The 25875-nt window shown below is 35.1% G+C and overlaps 1 protein-coding gene across 3 annotated transcripts in view; it reads left to right on the forward strand.

Annotated features, from left to right (window-relative positions):
• ANO3 (anoctamin 3) overlaps positions 1 to 25875 on the forward strand; it is a 473946-nt gene that overhangs the window by 309788 nt on the left and 138283 nt on the right. For all 3 annotated transcript variants that reach the window (XM_054661268.2, XM_001134720.8, XM_016920588.4), the window contains 2 exons: positions 8417 to 8575; positions 17125 to 17225. In XM_054661268.2, coding sequence (XP_054517243.1) covers positions 8417 to 8575; positions 17125 to 17225 — 260 coding nt within the window. The remainder of the gene's footprint in view (positions 1 to 8416; positions 8576 to 17124; positions 17226 to 25875) is intronic.

Genomic DNA, 25875 nt, shown 5'->3' on the forward strand with positions numbered 1-25875 from the left:
TATGTTGCCTATTCCTGCATGAATACCATATGTCCTGTTTAAGAAATATTTATGAACTGTAAATTCCTATGTTAGCTTCTGTTATTTGTAATTACGTTTAGCAGCTTTATTGATACAAAATTTACATGCTATACAATTAATCACCCATTTAAAGTATTCGATTCAATATTTTTAATATATTCATAGGATTGTGCAACCATCCCCACAATCTAATTTTAAAACATTTTGATTCCCTAGAAAGAAACCCTGTACCTGTTAGGAATTATTCTCCATTCTACCCACTCCTCCCTCAGCCCTAGGAATTGATTAATCTATTTTTCATCTCTATGTATTTACCTACTATTCAGTTTTATATGGATGGAATTATATAATTGTGTATGTGTGTGAGTGGGTTCTTTCGTTTAGTAACATTTTCAAAGTAGACCTATGTTGTAGCATGTGTTAACATTTTATTTCTTTCTATTGCCAAATATTTTATTGGATAGATATATGTGCCACATTATTTATGTATTAAGCTGATAGGCTTTTTGATTTTCTTCTTTTTTTACTATTATGAATAATGTTTTTATGAAAATTGGTGTGCAAGTTTTTGTGTAGATGCATTGTTTTTGTTTCTCTTGGATATATACCTAGGAGTGAAACTGATAGTGTTATAACTTTATGTTTAATACTATAAGAAATTGCCAAACTGTTTTCCAAAGATTCTGCACTGCTTTGCATCCCCATCAGAGATGAACAGGGTGAATTTCTCCATATCCTTGTCAATACTTATTTTTTGTCTTTTTCATTATAGCCTTCATAGATGGTGAAAAATGGTATCTCACTGTGATTTTGATTTGTGTTTCTCTAATAACTATAATTATGTTAAGAATCTTTGAATGTGCTTGTTGGTCATTTCTATATTTTCTTTGGAGAAATATCTATTTAAATCATTCATCCATTTTTAATTGGCTTATTTGTGTTTTTATTGTTGAGTTATAAGAGTTGTTTACATATTAAGGAAACAAGTTTCTTATCAGATGTATGGTTTCTGAATACTTTTCCCATTCTGTGGTTTATACTTTCACTTGCTTTATGGTATATTTTGCAGAAAAAAAAAAAAAACATGAAAAAAAGAAAAACACCCGGTTTTGCTCTTTATACTAAGTAGGGTCTATAACAAGAGCTATTAGGAGGAAACAGTTGTAGCTGTAAAATAAGTTTTAATTACATACCAAGGGCTTTGGATTTTTCTCTAATTTAAGAGTGTAAATCTAGAACTACTAGGTAAACCATAACATCAGGCTACCAGTGTCTAGACTTCCATCTTTTAATTTAACATTAAAAATTGCCATAAAAGGATACAGAAAGTAAAAAATAAATTCCACCACCAGAAACTAATGAAAAACATTCCTATTATTAACAGATTCAGTAGGATAGGATTAAGAAAAACAAACCTAGAACACAGATACTTGGCCTTATGAGCTGAAACCTACCTGATGGCCACCCAAATTATGGAGGAGAGTTGGACTAACCTGATTCATTGTCTGCCTTTAACATTGGACTGCAGAGGCAACACAACCAAGGAAATTAACCACCTACTGCCCTTGAGCAGTCTTCTGAGCAGGCCAGAGTCACGCCCTGCTTCCTGTGTCCTGCCTCAGCTGTGCCTATTATTCTTTAAATCCAATAAAAAATAAAAATACCTACTAAATGGGTATAGCAATATTTGGTTACATTGGTTCTGAATACAGAAACTGTAGAGAAAAGGAGTACTGTGGGTGGGAGCAGATACTGGCAGCACCTGAGATCCATCCACACTGGGAAAGAGTGTCATCCTTGTTACATCCTTGTTTTGCCATGTTACAGAGCATGGCAAAACAACATTTTAAGCATAGGCCAGGAATCAGTAATCAAGAATATTCTACTTGTACAGAGCCGTGCATGCTACATGAAGACTTGCAGGACACCATAAATTGGATCAGGGCCTTTACCCAACAAGCTCCACATCAGGTCAAGATCGGCAAGCTGAGGTAGAACTATGACCTCTTCTGAACTATGACCATTTCACAAATGTAAGCCGAATGGAAAACATCTTTATAATATTCAGTATTCACACATACAGAGACTAGATTTAGGACAAAAAACAGGACCACAGAGCAATGAGGAAAGAGTTCTTTTTACAATAGGGTGCTGGAACAGTTGGATAACCATGTAAGAGGGTGGTATAAAGAAGGCTTTTTCAGGAGTTGGTGAGGTTCTCTTTCTTAACTTGGGTAATGGTTATGTAGGTGTTTATCTTGTAACAACTCATTAAGCTATGAGTTCTTTTACTGCACTTTGTGTTTTGTAGTGAATTATATTTCAAAATTATACGTAAAGGACTTCTACTTTCCTTTGCTATGGTTCCATATTCACATCAATGCCATTTGCATTACTTATCTGTTTCCAACTGTCTTTGTCCTGAGAAAGATAATTTTCCAGGAAGTAAAAGGGTTCATTTGGATTATTGGAAAACAAGTAAAATCGCAATGTAAATGAATACATTATATAGTTTTACCTGATTTTTTTTAGTTAAAATAGCCAACATTTTTCTGATCTCCTGAAATGAATCAGTGTTGCGACTGTTCTGCTTGCACTGTCTCATTTAGCCATAATAATAATTCTACAATGTTGGCAACATTGTTATCTTCACTTAAAAGCTGTAGAATTTAGGCTAAGTAGTGAAGTTAAATGCCTAAGAAGGCAGTAAATTAGATTCCAAGTATGTCTGAATACAGTTCTAAACACCTTAACCAGTGTGTCATACTACATTTTACTAACTCACAAGTATGGTTAACAGATAACTGACAATCACCTACTGATTAATGGCATGATCTAATTTTGTATGTGCTGGATAAAGACTGGCCATGGTAAATTCACAAAGATTATATAACCTTCCATGTCTGTTGGTACCTATCAGGCTTCTTCTGGATACACTCTGACATTCTTCATGTCTTTAGAGCTCATAACTCTATTAATGCGCAAAATAGAGCATTGTAATGCAATGTTTACATGCCTATAACTGCAAGTATATGATAAAATCCCTGAAAGTTTTCAATGTCTTATTTTCTTTAGCCCTACAGTTTAGCACACAGGTGTTAAATGCTTGTTAGATTGAGAAGAATAAACATTCAGGAAAAAAAAAAAAAAAAGCCTGTCATCTTCACCAAGACAAGCAGTTACTGCTCTAATCTTATTTAAAGAGTACCCTAAAACAGGTTCCTTGTGCAAATGGGCAAATCTCTACCACTATTTTGCAAATGGGCTAAAATATTTGCAAAGGGTTCCTACTCAACATTAGCCATAACTTGCATATTCTTGAGATAATTTTTAGAAAGATCAGCTTTTCTGAAAGTATCTGAGCTTCATGGTTTGCAAACACATTAATGATTTAGTTATTTTCAAAACTGTTTAAAGATTAGGTAGGTACCTGATGAATGAACTGCATCCCACCCTCTCTGAGAAAAAGCGAATTTTATTCTCTCCCCTAGAAACAATAAACATGAAAAAACTCTAAATCAAATGCATTCCACATTGTAATTGGAAAGCATTTCACTCTTTCAGATAACTCATGAAATGAATCATGATTTTATGTTTGGACAACTGTTATTATACCAAACAATTCAAGAAGCTGTATTCTTTTTATCTAGATGTAATGACACATATAATCAGTTTTCAGTTAATTCTGTTTTAAAGCAATAGGTTTGAACATGGGTTAATTAACATATTTGTGAATGGCTGTCATATATATTAAAATAAAGTATACCACTATTAACCTTAAAATGATATAAAACCTGTACTGAGTTCTTGCTACATAATTCGGAAGAGGTTTCCAAATTTTGCTATGCTTCTCTATTGACATTTTGATACCTACTTTTTATCGTGTCTGTTAAAACTGGTAAAAACTCATCATTAAACATTTAGAATTTATATAATAATTAAAAATTCATTTAGTAAGTTTGTGAACTTATTTACTCACTGAGAGACAAAATTTGGGTATAATAGGTTACTTCTTTTTATAAAGATGTGGATTTTTAAAACAGATAGCTGTCTTTCTGGGAGAGTTTAGCATTTACTTAGCTTAGAATCAGAGTAATGGATAATAATTGTTAGCGTTCCATTTTCAGTCCATATTGCTTTTAAAATATGAAAAGCATATAAAATACTTTTAAAAACCTTTTTATCTTTCTAATATTTTTTTCTACAAACCAGTCTCTTGATTTCTAGGTCTTCTCATTGAACAACATTTGCCTTCACCTGGGATTAAATATGTTACCAATGCTATGAGACTCAGTTGATTCCGTTTACCGCACCGGGAGAGTAGTATACTTTAAGAAAACGTGGAAGAAAATTTGTGTATTATTTTATTTTCACCTAATCTTTTCTTAGATCAGCATGGAGATGCCTGTAAGCAGTGAGTCACAGATATAAAGCAAAAAAGCAAGCCAAATTGTAACTAATTGCAGTGCTACTATAATTGTGTGATTCTTCATTTTAGCCTATTATAATTTGTTCTATTATAAATGTCAGAAGGGAGAGAATGACAAATGACCACATGATTTTTTTAGGCCAGTATTCTTGAGGTTAACCCTATCTGAATACATAGAACTATGCGTATTCTCTTCCTTTCTTCCTTCTCTTCTTTCTTCTTTCCTTCTTTCTATAAATATTTATTGATGCCTACAATGTGTCTGGCTGTGGACTAGATGTTTAAAATACTATGTAAACCAAAAAGTTAAAAAATTTCTTACCTTCGTAAACTTTATATCCTTGTAGAATAAGACTGTGAGCAAACAAAAGATAATTAATGAATAAATTAGCTAGCACTATATTATGTATTAGAAGGTAGCAGATGCTAAGAAAAAAAGATATCAGGGGAAGTGGGTTCAAGAGTGAGGAGTAACTTGGAGAGCAACTGGAGGGTCTAGAGGAGAGGAGTTACATTATCTCATCTATAATGTCGAGAATCATTGGGATAACTCGGCTGTCATGTTGAGAACAAACTATAGAAGAGAAAAGGTAGAAGCCCGCCGGGCGCGGTGGCTCACGCCTGTAATCCCAGCACTTTGGGAGGCCAAGGCGGGCAGATCACAAAGTCAGGAGATCGAGACCATGGTGAAACCCCATCTCTACTAAAGATACAAAAAAATTGGCCGGGCGTGGTGGCGGGCGCCTGTAGTCCGAGCTACTCGGGAGGCTGAGGCAGGAGAATGGCGTGAACCCTGGAGGCGGAGCTTGCAGTGAGTGGAGATCACGCCCCTGCACTCCAGCCTGGGCGACAGAGCGAGACTCCACCTCAAAAAAAAAAAAAAAAAAAAAAAAGAAGAGAAAAGGTAGAAGCAAAGAGACAAGCCTGGCTACTGCAATAATCCAATAGAGATTACTGTGGTTTAGACCAGAGTAGTAGTAATGGTGGAAGTAATGAAGGTGTTAGAAAGTGGTCAGATTTTAAATATATTTTGAAAGATTTTCTTGATGATTTGAATGTTTGATGGGTAAGAAAAAGAGCTAGAAAAAAAAAAGACGATTCAAGATGTTTGGTGTTAGCAATTGAAGGGACAGAGTTGCAATCAACCGGAATAAAGAAGGTTGTAGGAAGTACCTGTTTGGAGAAGATAAACAATTTCATTTTGGACAGTTAACTTTGAGATGTTCATTAGACATCCAAGTGAAGAAATCAAGAAGGCAGTTGGATATACAAGCCTGTGAGTATTTATTATGTAGTGGTCAACATATAGATGGTTATTTAAAGCCATGAGCTTAGAAGAAATCACAAGGAGGGAGTATATAGGGGGAATAAAGGCAAGATAACCAGTGAATAGTTAATTAACAAATCAGAGGAAGAGAGAACGAGTGACCACTTAACTAGGAGAAAATCCAGACACATTAGATATACTGGGAGTCAAAGGAAAAAGGTGTACCAAGTAGGTGAGAGTGATTCCACTGCAGGAAGATAAATTTAAGACAGCAAATTGGCCGGGCGCGGTGGCTCACGCCTGTGATCCTAGCACTTTGGGAGGCAAAGGCGGGCGGATCACGAGGCCAGGAGATCGAGACCGTCCTGGCTAACATGGTGAGACCTCATCTCTACTAAAAATACAAAAAAAAAAAAAAAAAAAAAATAGTAGCCGGGCGTGGTGGCGGGCGCCTGTACTGTAGTCCCAGCTACTCTGGAGGCTGAGTTGAGGCAGGAGAATGGCGTGAATCCCGGAGGCGGAGCTTGCAGTGAGCCGAGACCGCGCCACTGCACTCCAGCCTGGGCTACAGAGCGAGACTCTGTCTCAAAAAAAAAAAAAAAAAAAAAAAAAAGACAGCAAATTGATAACTGGATACAGCAATGAATATGTCATTAGTGACATTGTTAAAAAAAAGTGTCTGAAGTGTTGGAGGCAAACGCCCTCTAAAATCTGAATTTAACTGTGCCTTCTGTGGCAAAAAAATTCCCTCACCTAAAAGTACTTCTCTCACGTAAAAGCTGGAAATGGCCTTTTTTGTTACCCTTTTTAAACTACTCAAGCCTCATTCCTAGGAGTGTTTATTTGTATATGGCTCTTTATCTTTTTAAATATAGTGGTCAGGACCACCAGCTAAGGTATCAAATTGGTCAAAATGCTGGCTTCATTATTTTCTTTTCTGTGATATCTGTATGTCACTTAACCTCTTTGGCTTCTATGTACTCTTGTCAATATTTACCTTCATGAGTTATGACAATTAAATAACCTTATGAAGCACTTGGCACAATGCATAGTACATAGTAAGTATTTGATAAGTGATAGCTACTATTGTCATTATTACTATGTTATGGAACTACAAGGCCCTGGTGGCTTCACTGGTGTTAGTCACTTAGTCACTTTATAATCCTTTCCAGATCCTGTGAAATCTGCCAGAATTCCAAGTTAATCCTGGAAATCTCAGAGCTTTTTTATTCATTGAAGAAAAGAGTGTGTAAAGCTTTCTTGTTTTTGCACTTGGAAGTCTCTACTACTATAAATTTATGCACTTGAACTTAATCTCTCTGCAGAACTGCAGCCAACTAGAAGCCCCTCAGGCAACCTAACCTGTTGCTGTAGGGTGACTCTTTCTTGGATATTCTTTCTGTTTCTTGAATGACTCGTTGGCCTTTATCTCCTTAAACATCAGGTTGCTCTGGTCCTCACTTCTTTCACCTGGAGCTGCCTATCTGCCCCAGTCAGTGTCCTCCAAAGCAGTCTGAAATGCTTTTATCTGAAATTATCTAATATCTCCCCAGACGTTGGAAAGCATTTTGAATCTCAAGAATGCCTGTATAGGAAATATGAAATAGAGAGTTGGTACAGATATCCAAATAGTTTGAAGGAAAGTGGCGAAAGAAGGATGGGGTAGATAATAGTTATGAACATGAACTTGGAGGCAGAAGATATTGGGTTCAAGTCCTGGCTCCTCATTGATCTTGGGCAATGTACTGGAAAAGCCCCCTTAAGAGGACCATGAGGAAAATGTGTGATCAATAAAGCTGATTTATTAAAATTCCTTACAGCAAATAAGAATACCACACGGATAGTCTAAGTAGTGTTTTAGAAGAATGAAGTTAGGCAACAGTTTTCAAAGGATTCCCATGGCCTGGACTGGGTAATCAGTAGGTCTTATAAGGCAGGAATTTGGTTGAAAATTGGGCAGAGACCATTAAAAATAGCTTAGGTTGGTGGATACAACAGAGTGAAGGCCCTAGAGCAGTCTTGCTGAGCAAGCAGTTTGTTTTGAAAAGTAAGCTGTTCTAGTTGGTTTGCAGTCATATATTCTAGGAACAAGTATTTCCCAAAGCAAACAGCTTAGGGATTATTTTTTGGTTTCAGTATTACTAAATATACATTTAGGAAAATAATGCCTGGATTGAGTACTATGTAACACAAGAAATAAAATTGGTTTGAGTTTTTAGTATTTATGTTCTCTAAGCCTTAGTGTCTTTATCTTTGAAATGCATGTAATGAGTAGTATATAGGATAAAGTATTGAAAGCACTTATGTCTGGTCATGATATTTAGTAAATACTCAACATATGTTAGCATTATTTTATGATGAAATAAAATAGTAAATAAGTAATCATTTTATTTGTTGTTATATGATATATCATTTTCATGGGTCTTATTGAATAAAACATATGCATTTTTATGCCAGCACCAGAGAACCCATGTTCAGATATCAGACCACCTAATTTCATATCCTGGAACATCACTCGCTAATGTGGCTCCTATAGTAGATGGTAAACACTCTTTAATTCTATTTCCATATCTCACGGTAGGAATATTAAAAATACATGTTTTGATATTGTATTGCCAGTGTTCAAATGGCAGTAACTGTAACTAAAACATACAAGCTTGTCTAACCCACACCATTAACAATCATTGCTTTATTTGCAGAATGACATGAATTACATAGCATCCAGTGGACCTCTGTTCAAAGATGGCAAAAAGAGAATTGATTACATCTTGGTTTATAGAAAGACAAATATACAATATGATAAAAGAAACACATTTGAAAAGAACCTCAGAGCAGAAGGCTTGATGTTGGAGAAGGAGGTAGGTGCTTTACTATTATTAGTTATGTGATAAAATGTGTTGGAACAGATATAATCACTTATGGTTTAGAAAGGAAAATATGTATCACATGATTTTATAAAATACATAGTTTTTTTCTAACAAATGTTAAATAAATACATGCACATAGCCCTATTAAATATGTATTCACTTTTTAATCTATATAATTCTGTACAATTTAAGTATTTTCAAAGTGCATGACTATTTTTGCAATTTTAAAAACTGAATAAGGAATGATTATAGTTATGTCAAGTAGAAAACTTTATGAAAAGGAAAATAACATTTTGAAAGAAAAGAATTTGCCAAACTATTAATGTCTGTTTTTTAGTGCTGGAACTATGAGTGGTTTTCTTCCCAATCTTTTTCTTTTGTGAGTTTTTAAAAAAATGTTCTTGGAAGAATTTATTTTTTGTAGTGAAACAATAAAAGTAGCAAGACTCACTAGAAAAAAAATAGAAAGAAGGAAAAGCGTATCCTCCATAATCCTAGTATCAGAGAAATTTTTTTAAAAAACTCACTATTTTAGTTATACCTTGTACAGTTATAGAAAACACGTATTAATCACATTACAGAAAGAAAAAACCTTAAGGTAGAAAATTAAAAGTATAGAAATGTATAAAATAAAAAGCCAAAGTCAATATCTACAGTCTCTCAAATCATACACTTCTCTCCTTTGGTGGTCTTGTTAACAACTTGATTTTATCTTGCTAGGTGCCCCTCAGTAAATTTTCTATATATATACAAATATATAAAATTTTACACAAAATTAGCCATGATATATATGTACATATACATATATATACACATATCTATCTATCTATATATATATTATTCTGCTGTTCACTCTTGTCATTTAGCAATATATTACAGATATCTTAAATTGCCATTACATTTAGAACCAACTCAGCTTTTTACTAGATACATATTATTACAACTTAGAGATTTACCCAGCTGTTCCGCTACTGAGAAAAAGAAAATCAATTAACTATTACAGAGACACCTAAACCTAAATTACTCTTTTTTTTTTTTTTCTGTGAGACTGAGTCTCACTCTGTTGCCCAGGCTGGAGAGCAGTGGCGCGATCTTGGCTTAATGCAACCTCTGCCTCCCGGGCTCAAGCAATTCTGCCTCAGCCTCCCAAGTAGCTGGGATTACAGGAACCGATCACTGTGCCCACCTAAGTTTTGTATTTTTAGTAGAGACGGGGTTTCACCATGTTGGCCAGGCTGGTCTTGAACTTCTGACCTCAAGTGATCTACCCACTTTAGCCCCCGAAAGTACTGGGATAACAGGCGTGAGCTCCTGCGCCCGGCGCTACTATTGGGTTTTAACTAGTTTTGTAAAAAATAGGAGCAACAAGGTAAAGGAAAAAAAAACTGTTTTTGATGAAATATCTAGATAATTTGCTAATAAGCTTCATCAGAGGGTTAATAGGCACTTAGATATAATATTGGAATCCCTTTACCCCCACAGAACATCTCCTGGAATTAGTTTTCTGAGGAACACACATTAGGAAGTACTAAACTGTAGTTTGGGGTAGCCCTAGAAAAACTAATCCATTTAGGCCTAGCGCCATGGCTCACGCTTATAATCCCAGCACTTTGGGAGGCCAAGGAGGCCGGATCATGAGGTCAAAAGATCAAGATCATCCTGGCCAACGTGGTGAAAACCCATCTCTTACAAAAAGTAGCTGGTCGTGGTGGCGCGTTCCTGTAGTCCCAGCTACTCTGTAGGCTGAGGCAGGAGAATCACTTGAACCCGGGAGATGGAGCTTGCAGTGAGCCGAGATCATGCCACTGCACTCCAGTCTGGCTACATTGCGAGACTCCATCTCAAAAAAAAAAAAAAAAAAAAAAAGAAAAGAAAAGAAAAACTAATCCATTTATGTTTATTAAAATCCTTTAATGTGTATGAAATAACAAACACATCATGACTTGACTCTTTACAAGGAATTACTCACACACAACTTACAGAGCCCAGCAAGTAAAATTCTGACTTCAGTTTTCTGTTGCCTCCTTTAGTTGTCTCTTTATTATTCATCTTCCAGGAAGTTTAACCCAGAATATTCCGCCTCCCTCCCACACCCAATCACTGGTGGCTAATTAAATAAAGAAGTACTTATTGAAAAAAAAATCTCATGAACTCAGTGTTGTGATAGACTTTTATTCTTTTGATATCCTTGTGACTTCTCCTCCATACAAATAGAATTAATCACTCTTCTTCTGCTCCCAGAGCAGTTTATACATAGATCTTATTATGATGCTGGTATTTGTTTTTTTCACATATCTCAAACTATTTATTCATTCAGCACATTATTTTGGCTAGCACTGAGCAAGCTGCTGAGATATAAGATAAGTAACAAAGTAACAAACTCACTGCCTTGACTAAATTTACAGTCAGTATAGGAGTCAGACATGAAATCTGTATATTCATAATAGGTATTGCTCTCAGCTTCTACCTAGTTTTCTTGCCAGAAAGCTCAGATTCTCAGTTCTGAGTCTTCCTCTTCCTTATTCCTCCAAACTTTTCTCAAGAATAATACTGGATGTTAGTCATCCAAAAAGGGTCCTGTTCCGCTTTTAAAGGGAAGTCTGTTTATTCTAGAGCTCTCACTCTCAAATCACTCCCAAATGGTGTCTTTGTTTAGGTTGACTCTCAGCAGGACAGTGTCCATTTGTCTACTCTTATTCCTGAACAGAGAGGGTTCTCATCCACAATTACAGTTCTTTTAGTCCACATTCACATTCTTAGGATTTGTTTCCTACTGTTAAATAAATTGCCAGGACAGCATGATCAGGAGGTGTATTCAACCTCAATTGCATATTGTTGGAACCAGTCATCCCTGCAAACTGCTACCATTGTGTTGAACACAAGTTACCAGTCTTGACTTTCTCTGTCCTCCCAACTGTGTACCTCTGACTTAGTTTCCTAACAGTGAAAAGGTTAAAGCTACCCCAGTTTTCCAGAATAGATATTATTAGTTTTGAAGCCGAGTTGGGAGATTTTTATATCTTCCCTCTGAAAAGGCCATAGAAGCCTTATGAAATTTTACCCAAACCTCTGTAAAAACTCTGCCTATGCAAGCAAGGGAAGGTGCTGCAAATTAAGAAAACAAACAAAAAAAAATTTTTTATACTCTTTCCACTTGATTAATACTTGCACAACTGAGAGAGTACTTCAGAGACTGCACAAGAAAGATGATCTGACCCAGGGTGACTTTCAATCTACACTTACTAATACAATGCTTAAAATTCTTTAATAGGATAACCTTTATCATTTGAAACTGTGATAAGTGGCTGAAAAGGAAAGTAAATGGTGCTAAATGGCTTGCAACAAGGGCAGTGGTATGGTCTGGAGGGTGAGGGGAGAGTAGAAGAAAAGGAAGGAGGGAAATTTTAAAAATAAACTTTGAATTGAGATTTGAAAAATGAATAGTAGCTAATGTAGGTGAATAAAAGGGCTAGATATGGTTTTCAATACTGGCTGTATATTAGAGTCATGTGGTGATCTTTTAAACTATTGATGCCAGATCCTACCACAGCATAGATCAATTAAAGATCAAGATGGTGGTGGGAGGAAGGAATATTTTTCAATACCAGAAAAAAACGGGGTACTAAATGAGGTTGGAAAGAATGGCTGCAGTTAAGTCATTCTTTTTTGTTAGTTTAAGACTTTTGATCATTAACTTAAGAAAAATGGGAAGTTATTGAATAATTTTAAGCAGGTTAGTATCATGATCACATTCGTTTTCAAAAAATAAATGTGGATTACTGAAAAGAACGTAGATTTGAAGAACAAGACTGGATGCACAGAGATCATGGGTGGCATTAGAGATGCAGTTCATATCAGCAATTTGTGTTTCTCTTAGACTTGAATGCTATGAGCTATCTTATCCTATGTTCTTTCCACCCTGTGCTAACAATTTGCAGAGTGACTTTATAAAAACGTAATTTTTAAGTTTTCCCTTCTCTCAAGAGTGAATCTCCTTTCTCTTGGGAATTTGGGGTGGAATAATTAAATAATAATGTGAAGTGTGAAGGCAGTGGGTGTTTTGTTCTCTGAGGAGCTTGCCTTCATCAGAGCTGAACAGAATAGTGCCAGATTGGCAGTTTTTGATTCCTGGGGAAAAGGTAATCTTTCTCCCTGACAGCATCATCCCCGCACCAGCCCCCTGGCCAGTAACTGCAAAAAAATGAAACTGCATTTCTTTTCTTCTGCTTTGTTTTTTATGTAGAGGTATAGAAAGAGAGAAATTAAGTTGAGTAAGTTATAAAAGAAGGTTATTCCTGTTGGTTGATAAAAATCTCTATATATTTTAAGACTTACAAAATGAGAAATATTATGTGTGTGCACTTAGTTTGACATTTTACTCATTGATAGTAGTTATTGTAATGCAGAAACATCCTTCTAAAGCATCCCCTTACTTGAGTATATTAGATTATTTTACATCCTAGAGGTTGAGAGTAATGAATTAATAACCAGTACTAGGCAAGCTGTTCGTGATGCTAATTTGAATCCTGACACAGCACCCTCTTCCAGAATAGTCCAGGCTTATTCGTTTTCTTGTCTCTATCACACTGGCTTAGATATAAATTACATAACATGTGTTCTCAAAATAGGTTAACTTATTCATCCATTTTATAAATGCTTAGTGCAAGCCTACTGTGTGTCCAGCACAGAACTAGGTGCTAGGGATACATAAGCAAAACAAAGAATCTTCTCTCTTGACATTTACAGAGCAAATGAAAGTAAAAATACTATAGAAAAAAAGAGAGAGGGTATAAGAAAGATAAGGCAGGAGCCGACAAGAACTAGCAAGTGATCAAATGATGGAAGTGGAATGAGTGACACAAAGGGTAGTAGCAGAGGAGGTATGGGATATTGAAGGTAAGATTATAAAAGGCTGTGTAAGTCATTGAAGAAACTTTGGCGTTCACTCTGGATGAAATGAGGTTCTAAGAAATGGCATGACCCGACTTACATTTAAATAGGTCATCCTGACCCTTGTGAGAAGGATAGGCCACTGGGGACAAGAGTGTGAGCAAAGAAGCTGCTTGAAAGTACTGCAGGAGTCCCAACCAAAGATGATGATGATATAAACCAGAGTGATAGCTGTGAAGGAGGTAGAGAGGGATCAGAATCTGGCTATATGTACGGTAAAGTAAAACAAATCGGGAACAACCTGGTAGTAGGAGACCCAAGTTTTCCTGCTGTGGAGCTTAAATCTTCCCAGATCTCTTCAAGCGTTCATCACATATTAGTCACTCTTTCATGTACTCTGGCAACCAACATGACTAGACTTCAGGAACCACGATGTTTAAAAGCGAATGAGACCTCCATTCACACCAGAATAAGGCCCAGCTCCTGAAAAATTATTTCTTGTCCCAAGATCTATCCATTCCACAATAAAAATTTTACTTTCAAATCCTGCAGGGAACCATTAGGAAGAATACAAATGATCAGTGTGTTCTCAAGGTCATGGCTACTCAGTTTTACATAGTCCTGCATGTCAAACATCTCAGTCTGGATATAGATTGGTTTTTGTTTGAGTCTAGACTCATTCATCTTCATGAAGGTCACTCCTCCAGCCTCTGGGGAAAATGAGGACTATATAGGTTTTCTGTAATCTTCAGGGTCTCAGTTTCTCTCTCCTTGAATAACCTCTGAATAAGAACTCATATCTCCCCAGGAACAAAAAGTAAAAGTATAGGCATAGAATAATTTAATACATAAAGATGAAAAGGACAAATATTCCAAAGAAACTATAAAGTCTACAGAAAGAGTTTTTTTGTTTTTTTTTTAAGAAAATGTATGCCCAGTTCAGAGAAAAACATTTAACTCATCAAGTTAAACCTTGATTCAGGTCACTGTACTTCAGAGTTCTTCCCAAATCATAGGTTAATGCTGCCTTTATGCTTATGCAACACAAAGGTCTATACAGAAGGTTTACAGAGCCAAGGAAGAGGCTCTACCAAAGATGAATTGAGTAGACAAAAAGATTCAAGCTTTGAAAGTCATCATCATTTTGGGTAGTTTCTGATTTGAGAGGTATGCTGTCAACTGAGAAAAAAACATTTCTGGAGAATTTATTAGGCATGGGCACTTTATGAGGTGCCCAATCTTTTATAACATTCACACTCTGTGAGGCAGAGATAATTTTCTTCATTTTCCAGATGAGAAAACTGAAGATAAGAGGGGTTAAATAATTTTTCTAAGGCCATAGAGCTAGTAAATGGTAGAGATGGAATTTGTACTTAAGTCTTTGTGATCCCAAATACCATGCTTTTTCATTTATACCATATGATTTCTTCCAAGTAGGCAGTAAAGATTGAGGAAATTCAAACTATGCTTGGTGAGAGGCAAGTTGGTGTAACACTGGTAACCAACACGATGATTTCAAACGAAGGATCTTTGTCATCATCTTACCTAAGAACTTTGTAAGCATAAAGCAGGAAAATGTATAATAAAACTTAACATGTCTTTCACTTGCCCTGGATGAAGGAGTCATTCAAATAGATGTATGCTTACACTTTACGTTTTAAAAAGTTTTTCTCATCTTTATCATTCCTTCACAAAAACCTTTTCACCAAATTTGGAAGATTCACTAAAAGAGACTGGAAAAAAAATCACGATCTTCTCTTTTCTTTGATCAGTGACAGATTTCCAGCTGGGTGATATATTTTTAAACAAATGGTTATTTGAATGAATCAATAGTCACTTTAAAAAAATTATATACATTTTTCCCAAGCATAGATAATATGTGTAACCTTGGTTGGTCTGAATTCAAAGACCTATAGATATTTGAGATATATTATATTTACTTCTGGCATTGTCAATTTTCATTTTAATAATCCTTTGTCTTTAATTTGAAACAAATGTATTTCAAATAGGAAAAGTCCTTTGGAATTTGCACTGACATGAAAGCATCTTAAGCTATTTTCCCATGTTGATTTGCAAAATACTAGTATCTCAGTAAGCTATTGGGAAAAATCAATCCTTGATCCAGAAGTTTGGAAATTCAGCATACTTTATCTCCTGCTTGGATATTTTTTTAGCAAATGCATGCATATTAAAGTGTCTTAGAAGTCCTCTAATGAGAAACCAAAACTTTAGTTAATCATGGAATGAGTCCCCACTTGTTTGCTTCTAATACTCTATGGAAAGGGTAGCCATGCTGCCTTCTAGGTTTGAATATTAGGCCAATGACATTGGTTCTCTAAGTATTGTTTAGAAACATTGGTAATACAAAAATAAAATATCGTCTGGCAAATCCATGAAACTAGCCCTGCTTAGAATTTGGGGCTATAGTAGTATATGCATATGAAAATGTTATAGTTTAATTTTAAAACATATATGATTTTAAATTAAATTCAATAATTCTACCCTACTCTTGAGCTTTTAAGATTCATATGTTTCTTGATAAATTACATCTAATGGAAATATAATGAACAGTGTTAATCAAATGGAGCTCAGCTGTGTCTAACCTGGTGGGTGCATCTAAAGGGAAGCAAACAACAGTTTTTTATTTCAGATGTTTTGCTCCTATAATCACATGAAGGATAAGCTCTGTGTAATTCAGTGTTAGAATGGACATAAACTTGTTCCACGCTGTATGAACCTCAGATATTGTAGGAACTTCAGGGAATAACTGTGTTGGCTTTCTTTCAAAACAGGGTGGAATATGAACATGAGTGATATATGATGCCTAGGTAGTCAGTTGTTTATTTACTTATTTTAGACTACTGAACAAAAGCTAAGTATCGTGATGATTCTCTTATTCAAAAGGGTATCAGATTCTCTGAGTATAGCAGTATGATCAAAATATGCAAACAATCCTGCAATTTCCAAGAATTAAACCACAGTACCCCATTTTGTAAAAGCTCTTTACATAATCCTTATGCATACTTGACTCTGCTTAAAAACCTTTTGTCTAGTCAAAGACACTTTAGTTCTTATTTGTTGATACAAGTAAAAGTGGATGAAAAGATGAAAGAAAGCAAGCAAATATGACAACTCTATGAGATAACAGACTTTTACAATTTATACCCAGTTTTTTCCAGTATTATCACAGGACCAAGCACATAGTTTGAGGACCTAGTAGGTACTCAGTAAAATGTGGTAGAAAAATTAGTGAACTAGTTAATAAATGACTAGTGGTAACTGGCAGTGTTTTCTTCCCCCTCCGAACAGGAATGGGGTCATGATAAAAAGCCCATCAAAAATAACTTCAGATTTTTAATTGGCTCATGATTGATTGTTCTGATTGGGGATTCTGCATGTTGAAAATCATCAGTGTAAGAAAATGCACTAATGCACATAGGTGGTTATTTCTTCCACACGATGTCATTATTACATTTTTGTCAAGGTCTTTCTTCATTAAGATTTTTTTATCCATATAAATTTCTTTTAAATCAGTGTCGGTGATCATGCATAGTCAAGGGGACAATGTTCTTTATTCCCAAATCAAACTGTGGCATGATATCATCAGCTCTGATTCTAAATAATGTTGCCTATCTTACTGTCATTTGCAGCCAGCTATTGCAAGCCCCGATATCATGTTTATTAAAATTCACATTCCATGGGACACGCTGTGCAAGTATGCAGAGAGGCTGAATATCAGGATGCCCTTCAGGTACTTTCAAATTTTACTTTATTTTATCTCAATATATATTAAAATGAGTCTATCTTTGCATCACCTTAGAGCAACAAATGCAACCCCTTCTACAGAGAAAATGCTTTTTCTTTCAAAATTTCAGTTATTCTGGACAGTTTTTTTTTCTTCCTAATTTGTTTGTCTAATTTGGTAAACTTTCTGATTTCCTGGACACTATGTCATTTCAAGGTGGACCTGCCTAGTGGGAGAGTAAAACAGTTATTTTCAATTTTAACTTACAACAATTCCCAAGATCAGTCTCACTCCTTATTTCATATGGGTGGGCAGAACTCTTTTTAGTTTTGTGGAAGGCAGAAAGTATAAGTGCATAGCATTTTCTTCGTATGTAAATTGTTCTTCTCTGTATAGTCATTAGCAAGAATCATTTCTCAAGTCAATGCAACCAGGAAGGTTTCTTAATTCTGTCCTCAATAACAAGAAATAAATGGTAATAGGAGGACTGCTTCTTTCAAAGATTTTTCAGTCCTTCCTTTAGGCAAGTAAAGATTAAATAGACATCTGTTTCCCTATATTGAGTATCTTGTGTTTTATGCAGAATGTGTCACTTTCCTCCATCATTTCTCACAGTAAAATTCAACAATGCTCTTACTATGCAAAGTATTTACTCATATTAAAGACATGAACATGTACACTGATGTGGAGCTTAATATGCTTCCTCAGTTGCTATGGTTTTAAAAGGTTCAGCACAAACAGAATGCCAAGTAAGAGCCTCTAGATAATGAATATAAGTGAAAATTAAGTGCAATTCAAAAATATGGAGAAATTTCTCAGACCTGCTAGCATGAAAGAGTCCAACTCTGGTAGAAGTGCTGATATTCTCAAATATTGTGACAAGCCTCTAAAGTATTCAACATAAAATGTGAGGTATTGAGCCTCATCTTCTTAGTCATTTAAAACACGTAGGGCTCGAAAGATGCAACCATAGTCATTGCCCATAAATCAGAAATTAACTGTTGGAAACTACTAAGGAATCCTCTTGACAATATTAGAATTAAACACCTAAATTAGCTTATATTCATGCTTGGCTAAGGGTTTAAAAATTCTCTATAGACTTGATATTTAGAATATATGCAAATAGTTCCTCAAGGATCTTGGCAAAAAAAGAATAAAATTTAAAAAAAGGTAAATAAAGGAAATAATATTCTTTCCAATTCCTCAGCACCTCATAAACTAATTTTGAGAGTATAGCTAGGTAAGTTTGCATTTGTGCTAAACAACATTTCTTGAGTTCTGGAATTTTTCTATCTTCATGCTATAACCTTCTAAAAAGTCTTTTAAAATACTTGACTGGGACTTATTACAGATGATAATATACAATATTAATAATATGCTGATAATTGCAGGAATACTTGCTCTTTGCTCAAATTTATTCTCTGGTCTGTGCATATTCATGTTATACAAAACCATGCAGAATAAAAACAGTGAAATAAATTTTAAACTCTCAAATAATTTTACAAGTAGCAGTCTTCAAATTTAGCATAGATATGGTTAATAATCACCTTTGTTTTTTCATAGTGGGAGTCAAACTTCGTAAAAATATTCTGAAATTCAATTTGAAAACATTTTCTGTGAGCCTTACAACTTTTCATAGACTCCACTTTCTATCTTATGATTATAGTTGAAACATGTATAAAAATATTCACTGAAGTATAATTTATAATTGTGAAAAATAAAATATTTAATATGTTATTAGCGGATATAAGCAAGTTAGAATACAACTTTGCAATGAAATATAGTTTATAAAATGAATGGGTACAAAGATTTCTTAGTGATTTTGGGGGAATATTAAATATAAAATTTTAAATAAAATATATAGCATATACAATTATTCATACAAGGTGATTTCATCATGTAAAATATATAGCAATGCAATTAGAAGGAAATATAATAAGAGATGAAAAAGGATTGCTTCTGATGAGTGGGATTGTGGTTCTCAGTTATTTTCTTTATACTCTTAAAAAGTATATATTTTCCACAAGTTCTAATTTGACTGCATTAATGTAAACACAGGATGCAAAAGAATGACACAAGAAAATGACCTGTTTTCTAATATCAGGACAAAATTGCTAAAGAAAAAATCTAATAAATTAATCCTAATTTCAGGATCCTTCATCCTGCCCCATCCTATGAATTCATCATTGTTTCTAAGCATCATAACTGAATTTATGTACAAACTAATTTCCTTGTAGATTAAAGAGGAGGAAGCCCTTAGCAACTATCATAAGCATGTCATTTCAGTACATATCAGTATAAAGTTCAGTTCAGGTTGAATGAATATGGTATAAAATATGCCCAAAGAGAAAGCATGTCTTCCACCTGCCTCCTCTAGACTTCATACAAAACAGATATTTGCCATGATTCCAGAAGATTGGTTCCATTTTTTTATTTCCATTGTTGGCATTATTTTACTTAGATCTGGCACAGCCACCTATTATTAAGATGTGATTATACTTTCATTCAATAGAATAGTGAATTATAAATACAACCTCAGTGTCTTGATTGGTTTGGGATAGTAGAACAAATTACCACATACTGGATGTCTTAAGCAACAAACATTTACTTGTCACAGTTCTGGACGCTGGAAGTCTGAGATCAAAGTGGCAGCATGGTTGGGCTCTGGTGAGGGCCCTCTTTTGGGTTGTATCCTCACATGGTAGAAGGAGGGCTAGCTAGCTCTCTGCTCTCTCCTCCAATTCATGAGGATTCCACCCTTATGACCTAAATACTTCCCAAAGGCCCCACCTCCAAGAACCATTAAGTATTGGAATTTCAACATGTGAATTTTCGGGAAACACAACTGCTTTGTCTATTGCAATTGGTAACAAATGTTTGCCTTACCCCTAATATTTGACTTTCATAGTTTCAAAAATAGCTTTTCTTTCTTTAACACATGTTCATTCTGCAGTACTCTATCCAGGAAAAGTCTTATAGAGACAATGGGAACACATTCTATGGTGTAATACTTTTCATATTGCTCTTTCCACCATCTCAGTTGGATTTTACTAATTTAAAAAAAAATGGAAGTCAGAGCACGTTTGGCCTCTTCTCTTTTTCCTTATTTCTGCCTTTTCAAATAAACTTTAAGGAACTCTTAGTGATGGAATAATTGTTGTTCTCTTAACTTAGATTTTAAAAATCTTTATCACAATTAATTTCTTTGTTTCTCTTCCTAAGAAGTATATTAAAAACTTTCTCTTGCTGGATTGTAAGTGACCTTCCTTTGCATGAATTAGAGCTTAGGTCTTTGGGCTGTGTGCCACAAGTGTTCCTCTGTCCCAAGGGAGATTTTGAAGAGGATGTTTTCTTGACTCAGATCATTTTTTAAAAAAATATATTCATTTTTTAATTACCTGGTAGGAATGCATGTAAAAGAAGAGTTCTACTATATCCAAGGAAAAAATGAAAAAGGGGGGGAAAAACATGGAACATATGCAGTTACTATCCCTTTTAATTGGTGTTTTGCCTGAAGTTTCTTCTTTATAATGTTTTTCAAAAAAATGTGAATTGCATTGTGATCGTGGAAAGTCTTAGAAAATACCATGGAAATTCTCATAATTTACCAATAAAAATATTTTAAAATATGCAGCATTTTCCAAAGTGTGTCAAAGTATTACTAGTTCAACAGGATCTTAAAAGAAGAATACACTGTGGCCAAATTTGTTTCTGAACTTCTGAGTTAATAAATAAGAATATTTACTGAAAATATTTTTATAGAAGTGGCTCTCAGTCTTTAGAGCACATTAAAATGACCTGGGAAGTAATAAAAATGAAGATTTCTGGAACCTGCTCCCAGAGATTCTGGCATATTAGCTTTGGAATGGGATTGGGTATATAAATTTTTAGCAAGCATTCCAAATGTTTGTGATGTCCATGGTAAGGAAATCTTGTCTTGGAGATTTTAATATTTTAATAGTCTTTATATATTTTATAAATTTCAAGACGCAGTTATAAATTGTATAGCCTTTTCCTAATTTCCATGTAATACTGGTGTTCTTGAGAAAAGAGTTTGAGAACTGCTTGGAGTTCTTTTGGAACATCTTCTCAGATCAGTTTAAATAATGGATGTAACATTAACTAACTCCTTAGGAACTACTTGTCATTTATTTACAATGTACACTGGAAATTTGGGATAGCAGCCAACTCATAATAAAGGAATGCTATTCAAGCATAAACTAAGTGGCAAATTATTTTCATGATGGCCAATCTAGTCTCCAATTGACAACTGTTAGCATATTCAAGAACAAATACTGCCTTAAAATTAAATTATATAAAATAATAACCTAAATAGGAAACATATATATCTCTTTTTAGGATAACATGTTTTAAAAATTTATGCATTCAAAATTTTACTCATACAGAGCAGTTCCATATTTATTCAACTTTGAAACCTACCTGTCAGATTTAACGAAGTTACAAGATTTGTTAGCTATAATCTTTCTGCAAGTTCTTTTCTTCCTCCTTCTGTCATAAACATGAATCTTGAGCATTTTATCTAAATTTTCTGCTTGGATGTATGTGTAAAATTTTAATTTGCCTACATTTTTCTAGCCACTACTTTCTTGACTTTTCTTTAAAGTAAATATGACCTACATGTTGGACTTGATGTTTCAAGTCTAACCAGGACAATTTCAAAGGTTTATAATAGTCTACATTTTGTAGTTTTTGTCATATCAGGAAGGACTCAGCCTGTGTCTTCTGCATTCCAGACATGTCAGATCCTTTTAGCATTTTTCTTGTGATCCAAAGCTGATTCCTATTCATGCTTACCTCTCACACATAAGAGAGTTCAGCACATTTTAAGACAATTCAGTCATCCTGCGGCTTCTCAGATGGAGTACCCAGATAGGGCCAACCTCACATTTTTTGTCAAGCTCTTTCTCCCACAAATATTTTAAACAAAGCAAATTTGGGGCTATATTTGTAAAACATTAAGAGCGGCTGGGCGCGGTGGCTCACGCCTGTAATCCCAGCACTTTGGGAGGCCGAAGCGGGTGGATCACGAGGTCAGGAGATGGAGACCATCCTGGCTAACACGGTGAAACTCCGTCTCTACTAAATATACAAAAAATTAGCCGGGGGTAGTGGCGGGCGCCTGTAGTCCCAGCTACTCGGGAGGCTGAGGCAGGAGAATGGCGTGAACCCGGGAGGCTGAGCTTGCAGTGAGCCGAGATCGCGCCACTGCACTCCAGCCTGGGCGACAGAGCGAGACTCCATCTCAAAACAAACAAACAAACAAACAGCAACAACAACAACAACAACAACAACAAACATTAAGAGCAATCATTTTTGTCATAATTGGGGTTAAACTTAGATCACTTTTTATGCAAAAATAATATGAAATATAAAATCTAAAGGGAGGCCAATCTATAAAATAGGAGCATGGGGGTCAGGGTTTCGCTCATTTAACTGTCCTCCTCACTTAGCCCCACAGGCATCTCCACATGTAGCCATTGACTGTGTTGGACTCTGGCTGGAAACAGTGGTTGAGACAATCATTTACTTATAATATGAAGTGATTGTTGTAATAGGTAGATAGATGACTGCAGCCTTGACACAAGGTATAAAATAGCAGAACCTTTCAAATGAAAAATTGAGGGAAAAATAAAGCACCGTACATGAACAGTAGGCAGTTACTAAATTACAGGATGGAAGATTATAGGTAGAAAAGGATTTGGCCCTGCACGTTCATTTATACAGAAGAATTAAGGAGAATTACAGGTTGTTGTTTGCTTCCTGTATCAAAGATATGCAGTATATTGAAAATATAAAAACAAAATTTCCCCCACCCAGAAAACCTCTCCACAAAGATAGAAAAGGAAGAAAACCATTTCGTTATTGAATAAACATTAAACCAGAATGTGATGCATATCATAGTCAATTCACTAAAATTTGTAAAGACAGAGGGAAATCTCATTGTGTTTAATATAGCAAAACAAATACAACCTATTGCAAGCATGTTGTCAAAATAAACAATAACTAGCCCTATATTAGTCCGTTTTCATACTGCCATAAAGAACTTCCATGAGACTGGGTAGTTTATAAACGGAAATGGTTTAATTGACTCACAATTCTGCATGGCTGGAAAGGCCTCGGAAAGCTTAACAATCATGGTGGAAGGGGAAGCAAGCACCTTTTCCACAAGGTGGCAGGAGAGAAGAAATGAAGAAGGAACTTCCAAACACTTATAAAACCCTCAGATCTCGTGAGAACTCACTCACTATCATGAGAACAGCTTGGGGGAAACCGCTCCCATGATCCAATCACCTCCCTCCTAAACACCTGGGGATTACACGTCGAGATGAGATTTGGGTGGAAACACAAAGCCAAACCGTATCAATCCCTTTGTGTTTGGGTGGAAACACAAAGCCAAACCGTATCATCACTCATAGTTCATCATAGATTCACCTGGTAATTGGACTGTTAATTAGCTTCATACGGAAGAGAAATAAAACCTCTCATATCTTTTTGACAGGAGGTAGTTCTGCAACTTGGCGCAAGGCATCCGCCAAAGTTAAGCTCCTACCTCTCACAGAAATGGACAGGGGACTGCTATCTCCCTTCATGTTTACATTTTAAAAAGACGGCTCCTAAATCCTAACAAAAGGCCCATCGCATTTTCTAAAGAATTCATATACATTTCAAAGAGAGGAGAAAGTACTTATAATGGCAAGTTTTCTTAAGTTAATGCTCTCAGAAGAGAAAGGGAGGAGAAGTCTCTTTCGTTTTCAACAGGGAGAATTAAGTCTATTATTTTTCATTTTTATTTGTTCTTACCATATAAGTGTTCTTAAAAGTATTTATATTCATTTTGTATGACTTTCTCCATTTTCTTTATTTCTCCTAAAGCATTTTCTCAAAGTTTTTTAATTGTTTAAGAGAAATATTCAGACTACCATCAATAAAGACAGAGAGTAGTGTTTAGTTCAAATGCCAACCAACCCTCTCCATATTCTTTTATAATATTCCTAACCGTATCCACTCCTGATAATTACAGTTGTAAACATTATCTCCTTTTAATGATGTCCCTGGATTTGTTTGATGCTGGAAATTATTTTATACCAATTTCCACATTTGTAGCTTTTTTGAAAAAAATACTGTATTTAGTAAGTGTTTATGAAATGAAAAATACTCTCTGGCACTGAAAGAGTTAAATGCAACTGTGAATTAAACAAAGGCTCATTCATTTATTCATTGACCATCAGTGAAGAGGTATGTTACATCAGGAAAAATAGTGCAAGACAATATATGTACCGGTGGTTCTGAAGAAAAGATGAGTTTACAGTCCAGTAAGAATTGAGTGAAGTATGCACACAAGCTTTTGTGTATGTTTGAAAAAAATAAAGAAGTATTTAAAGTGTGAGTTTCGGATAGATATAACAAGCTTCAATGTTCCATATTTGAAGTTAGTGTTGGAATATGGCAGGGACAACTTTAAAATTATTTTCTGGCAATATGACTGCAGTGAAATATGGTATCTCCAAAAGTTTGCAGTGAAAGGGACTGCAATGAAATATGGTATCTCCAAAAGTTTTCAAGTTTTCTAAGCAGCTAATAACATACTTAGGGCTAAATATCAGTTGTCCTATTAACCCTGCTTTCTAGGTACCACATCATAGAGGAGCTTACTGATCCTCTGAAATGAATTTTAGTGATGGGGATAAAGAAGTATTTTAGAAGAGCGAGAATATCAGATTCCTGAGCTCCAACATGAGCATGTAGAGAAAATTATTTAAGAGATGAATTAATTCTGTCACCTTAATTTTTAGTTTCTCTAAGAAATGCTGTACCTCTACTTAAAACACTCAATATCTTCCCCGTTGCTTTTCATCCAAAAACCTCAGCATTAGCTGTTAAGGCCCGTTATCATCTGTGCCTTGTTTACCATCCTCTACTCTTTTATCAGGATCCTCAACTTTTAGTATATACTCCAGCTATTACCAAATTGGTTGCAGTTATCTAAATCTTATAATACTTGGTTTTGTCCCAATGATGACCTCATATGCTGCTGCTACCTTTGTCTAGAATGTCACGTGTTACCTCTTTACCCAAAAGACTACTCCCATTCATGCTTCGAGATTCAATACAGGTGACATATCCTCTGGGACAACATCCCTGTGTCCTTTGTCCTCCACCTGTAAAAACTAATTGAGCTCCCTTTCCTGGGTATTTCCATTCTTGCATTTTCACATTTTATTTTAACTGATGACTTCTCACCTCAACTATCAAGAAAGCTTCTTGGGGGCACAAACTGACCCTACCTCTTTTTTTCTCTAAAGTTTTAGTGGTTATAACACTCCTTAGCAAATCAGAAGTATTTATTACATATGTATTAAATGCATGTATAGATGGATGGACGGAAAAATGGAAGGAGGGATGGATGGATGGATGGCCTTATATAAAATGTAAGAAAATAATTCAATTAGTATAAATTGAGTGGCAGAAGACAGACTTTCAATAAATAGAATTAAAAATAATTCTATTTTTTCAAAAGTGGTCTGTTGATTTATTAGAGTGTCTTTGTTATTAGTATCTTAGATTCTGAAATTAAAACAATGTAAGGCTGATATTCCTCATAGTATGCTGGGTTATTTCAAACATCTTAAGTTTC

The sequence above is a fragment of the Pan troglodytes genome, chromosome 9 (assembly GCF_028858775.2).
Source record: "Pan troglodytes isolate AG18354 chromosome 9, NHGRI_mPanTro3-v2.0_pri, whole genome shotgun sequence".
NCBI classification, from domain to species: Eukaryota; Metazoa; Chordata; class Mammalia; order Primates; family Hominidae; genus Pan; species Pan troglodytes.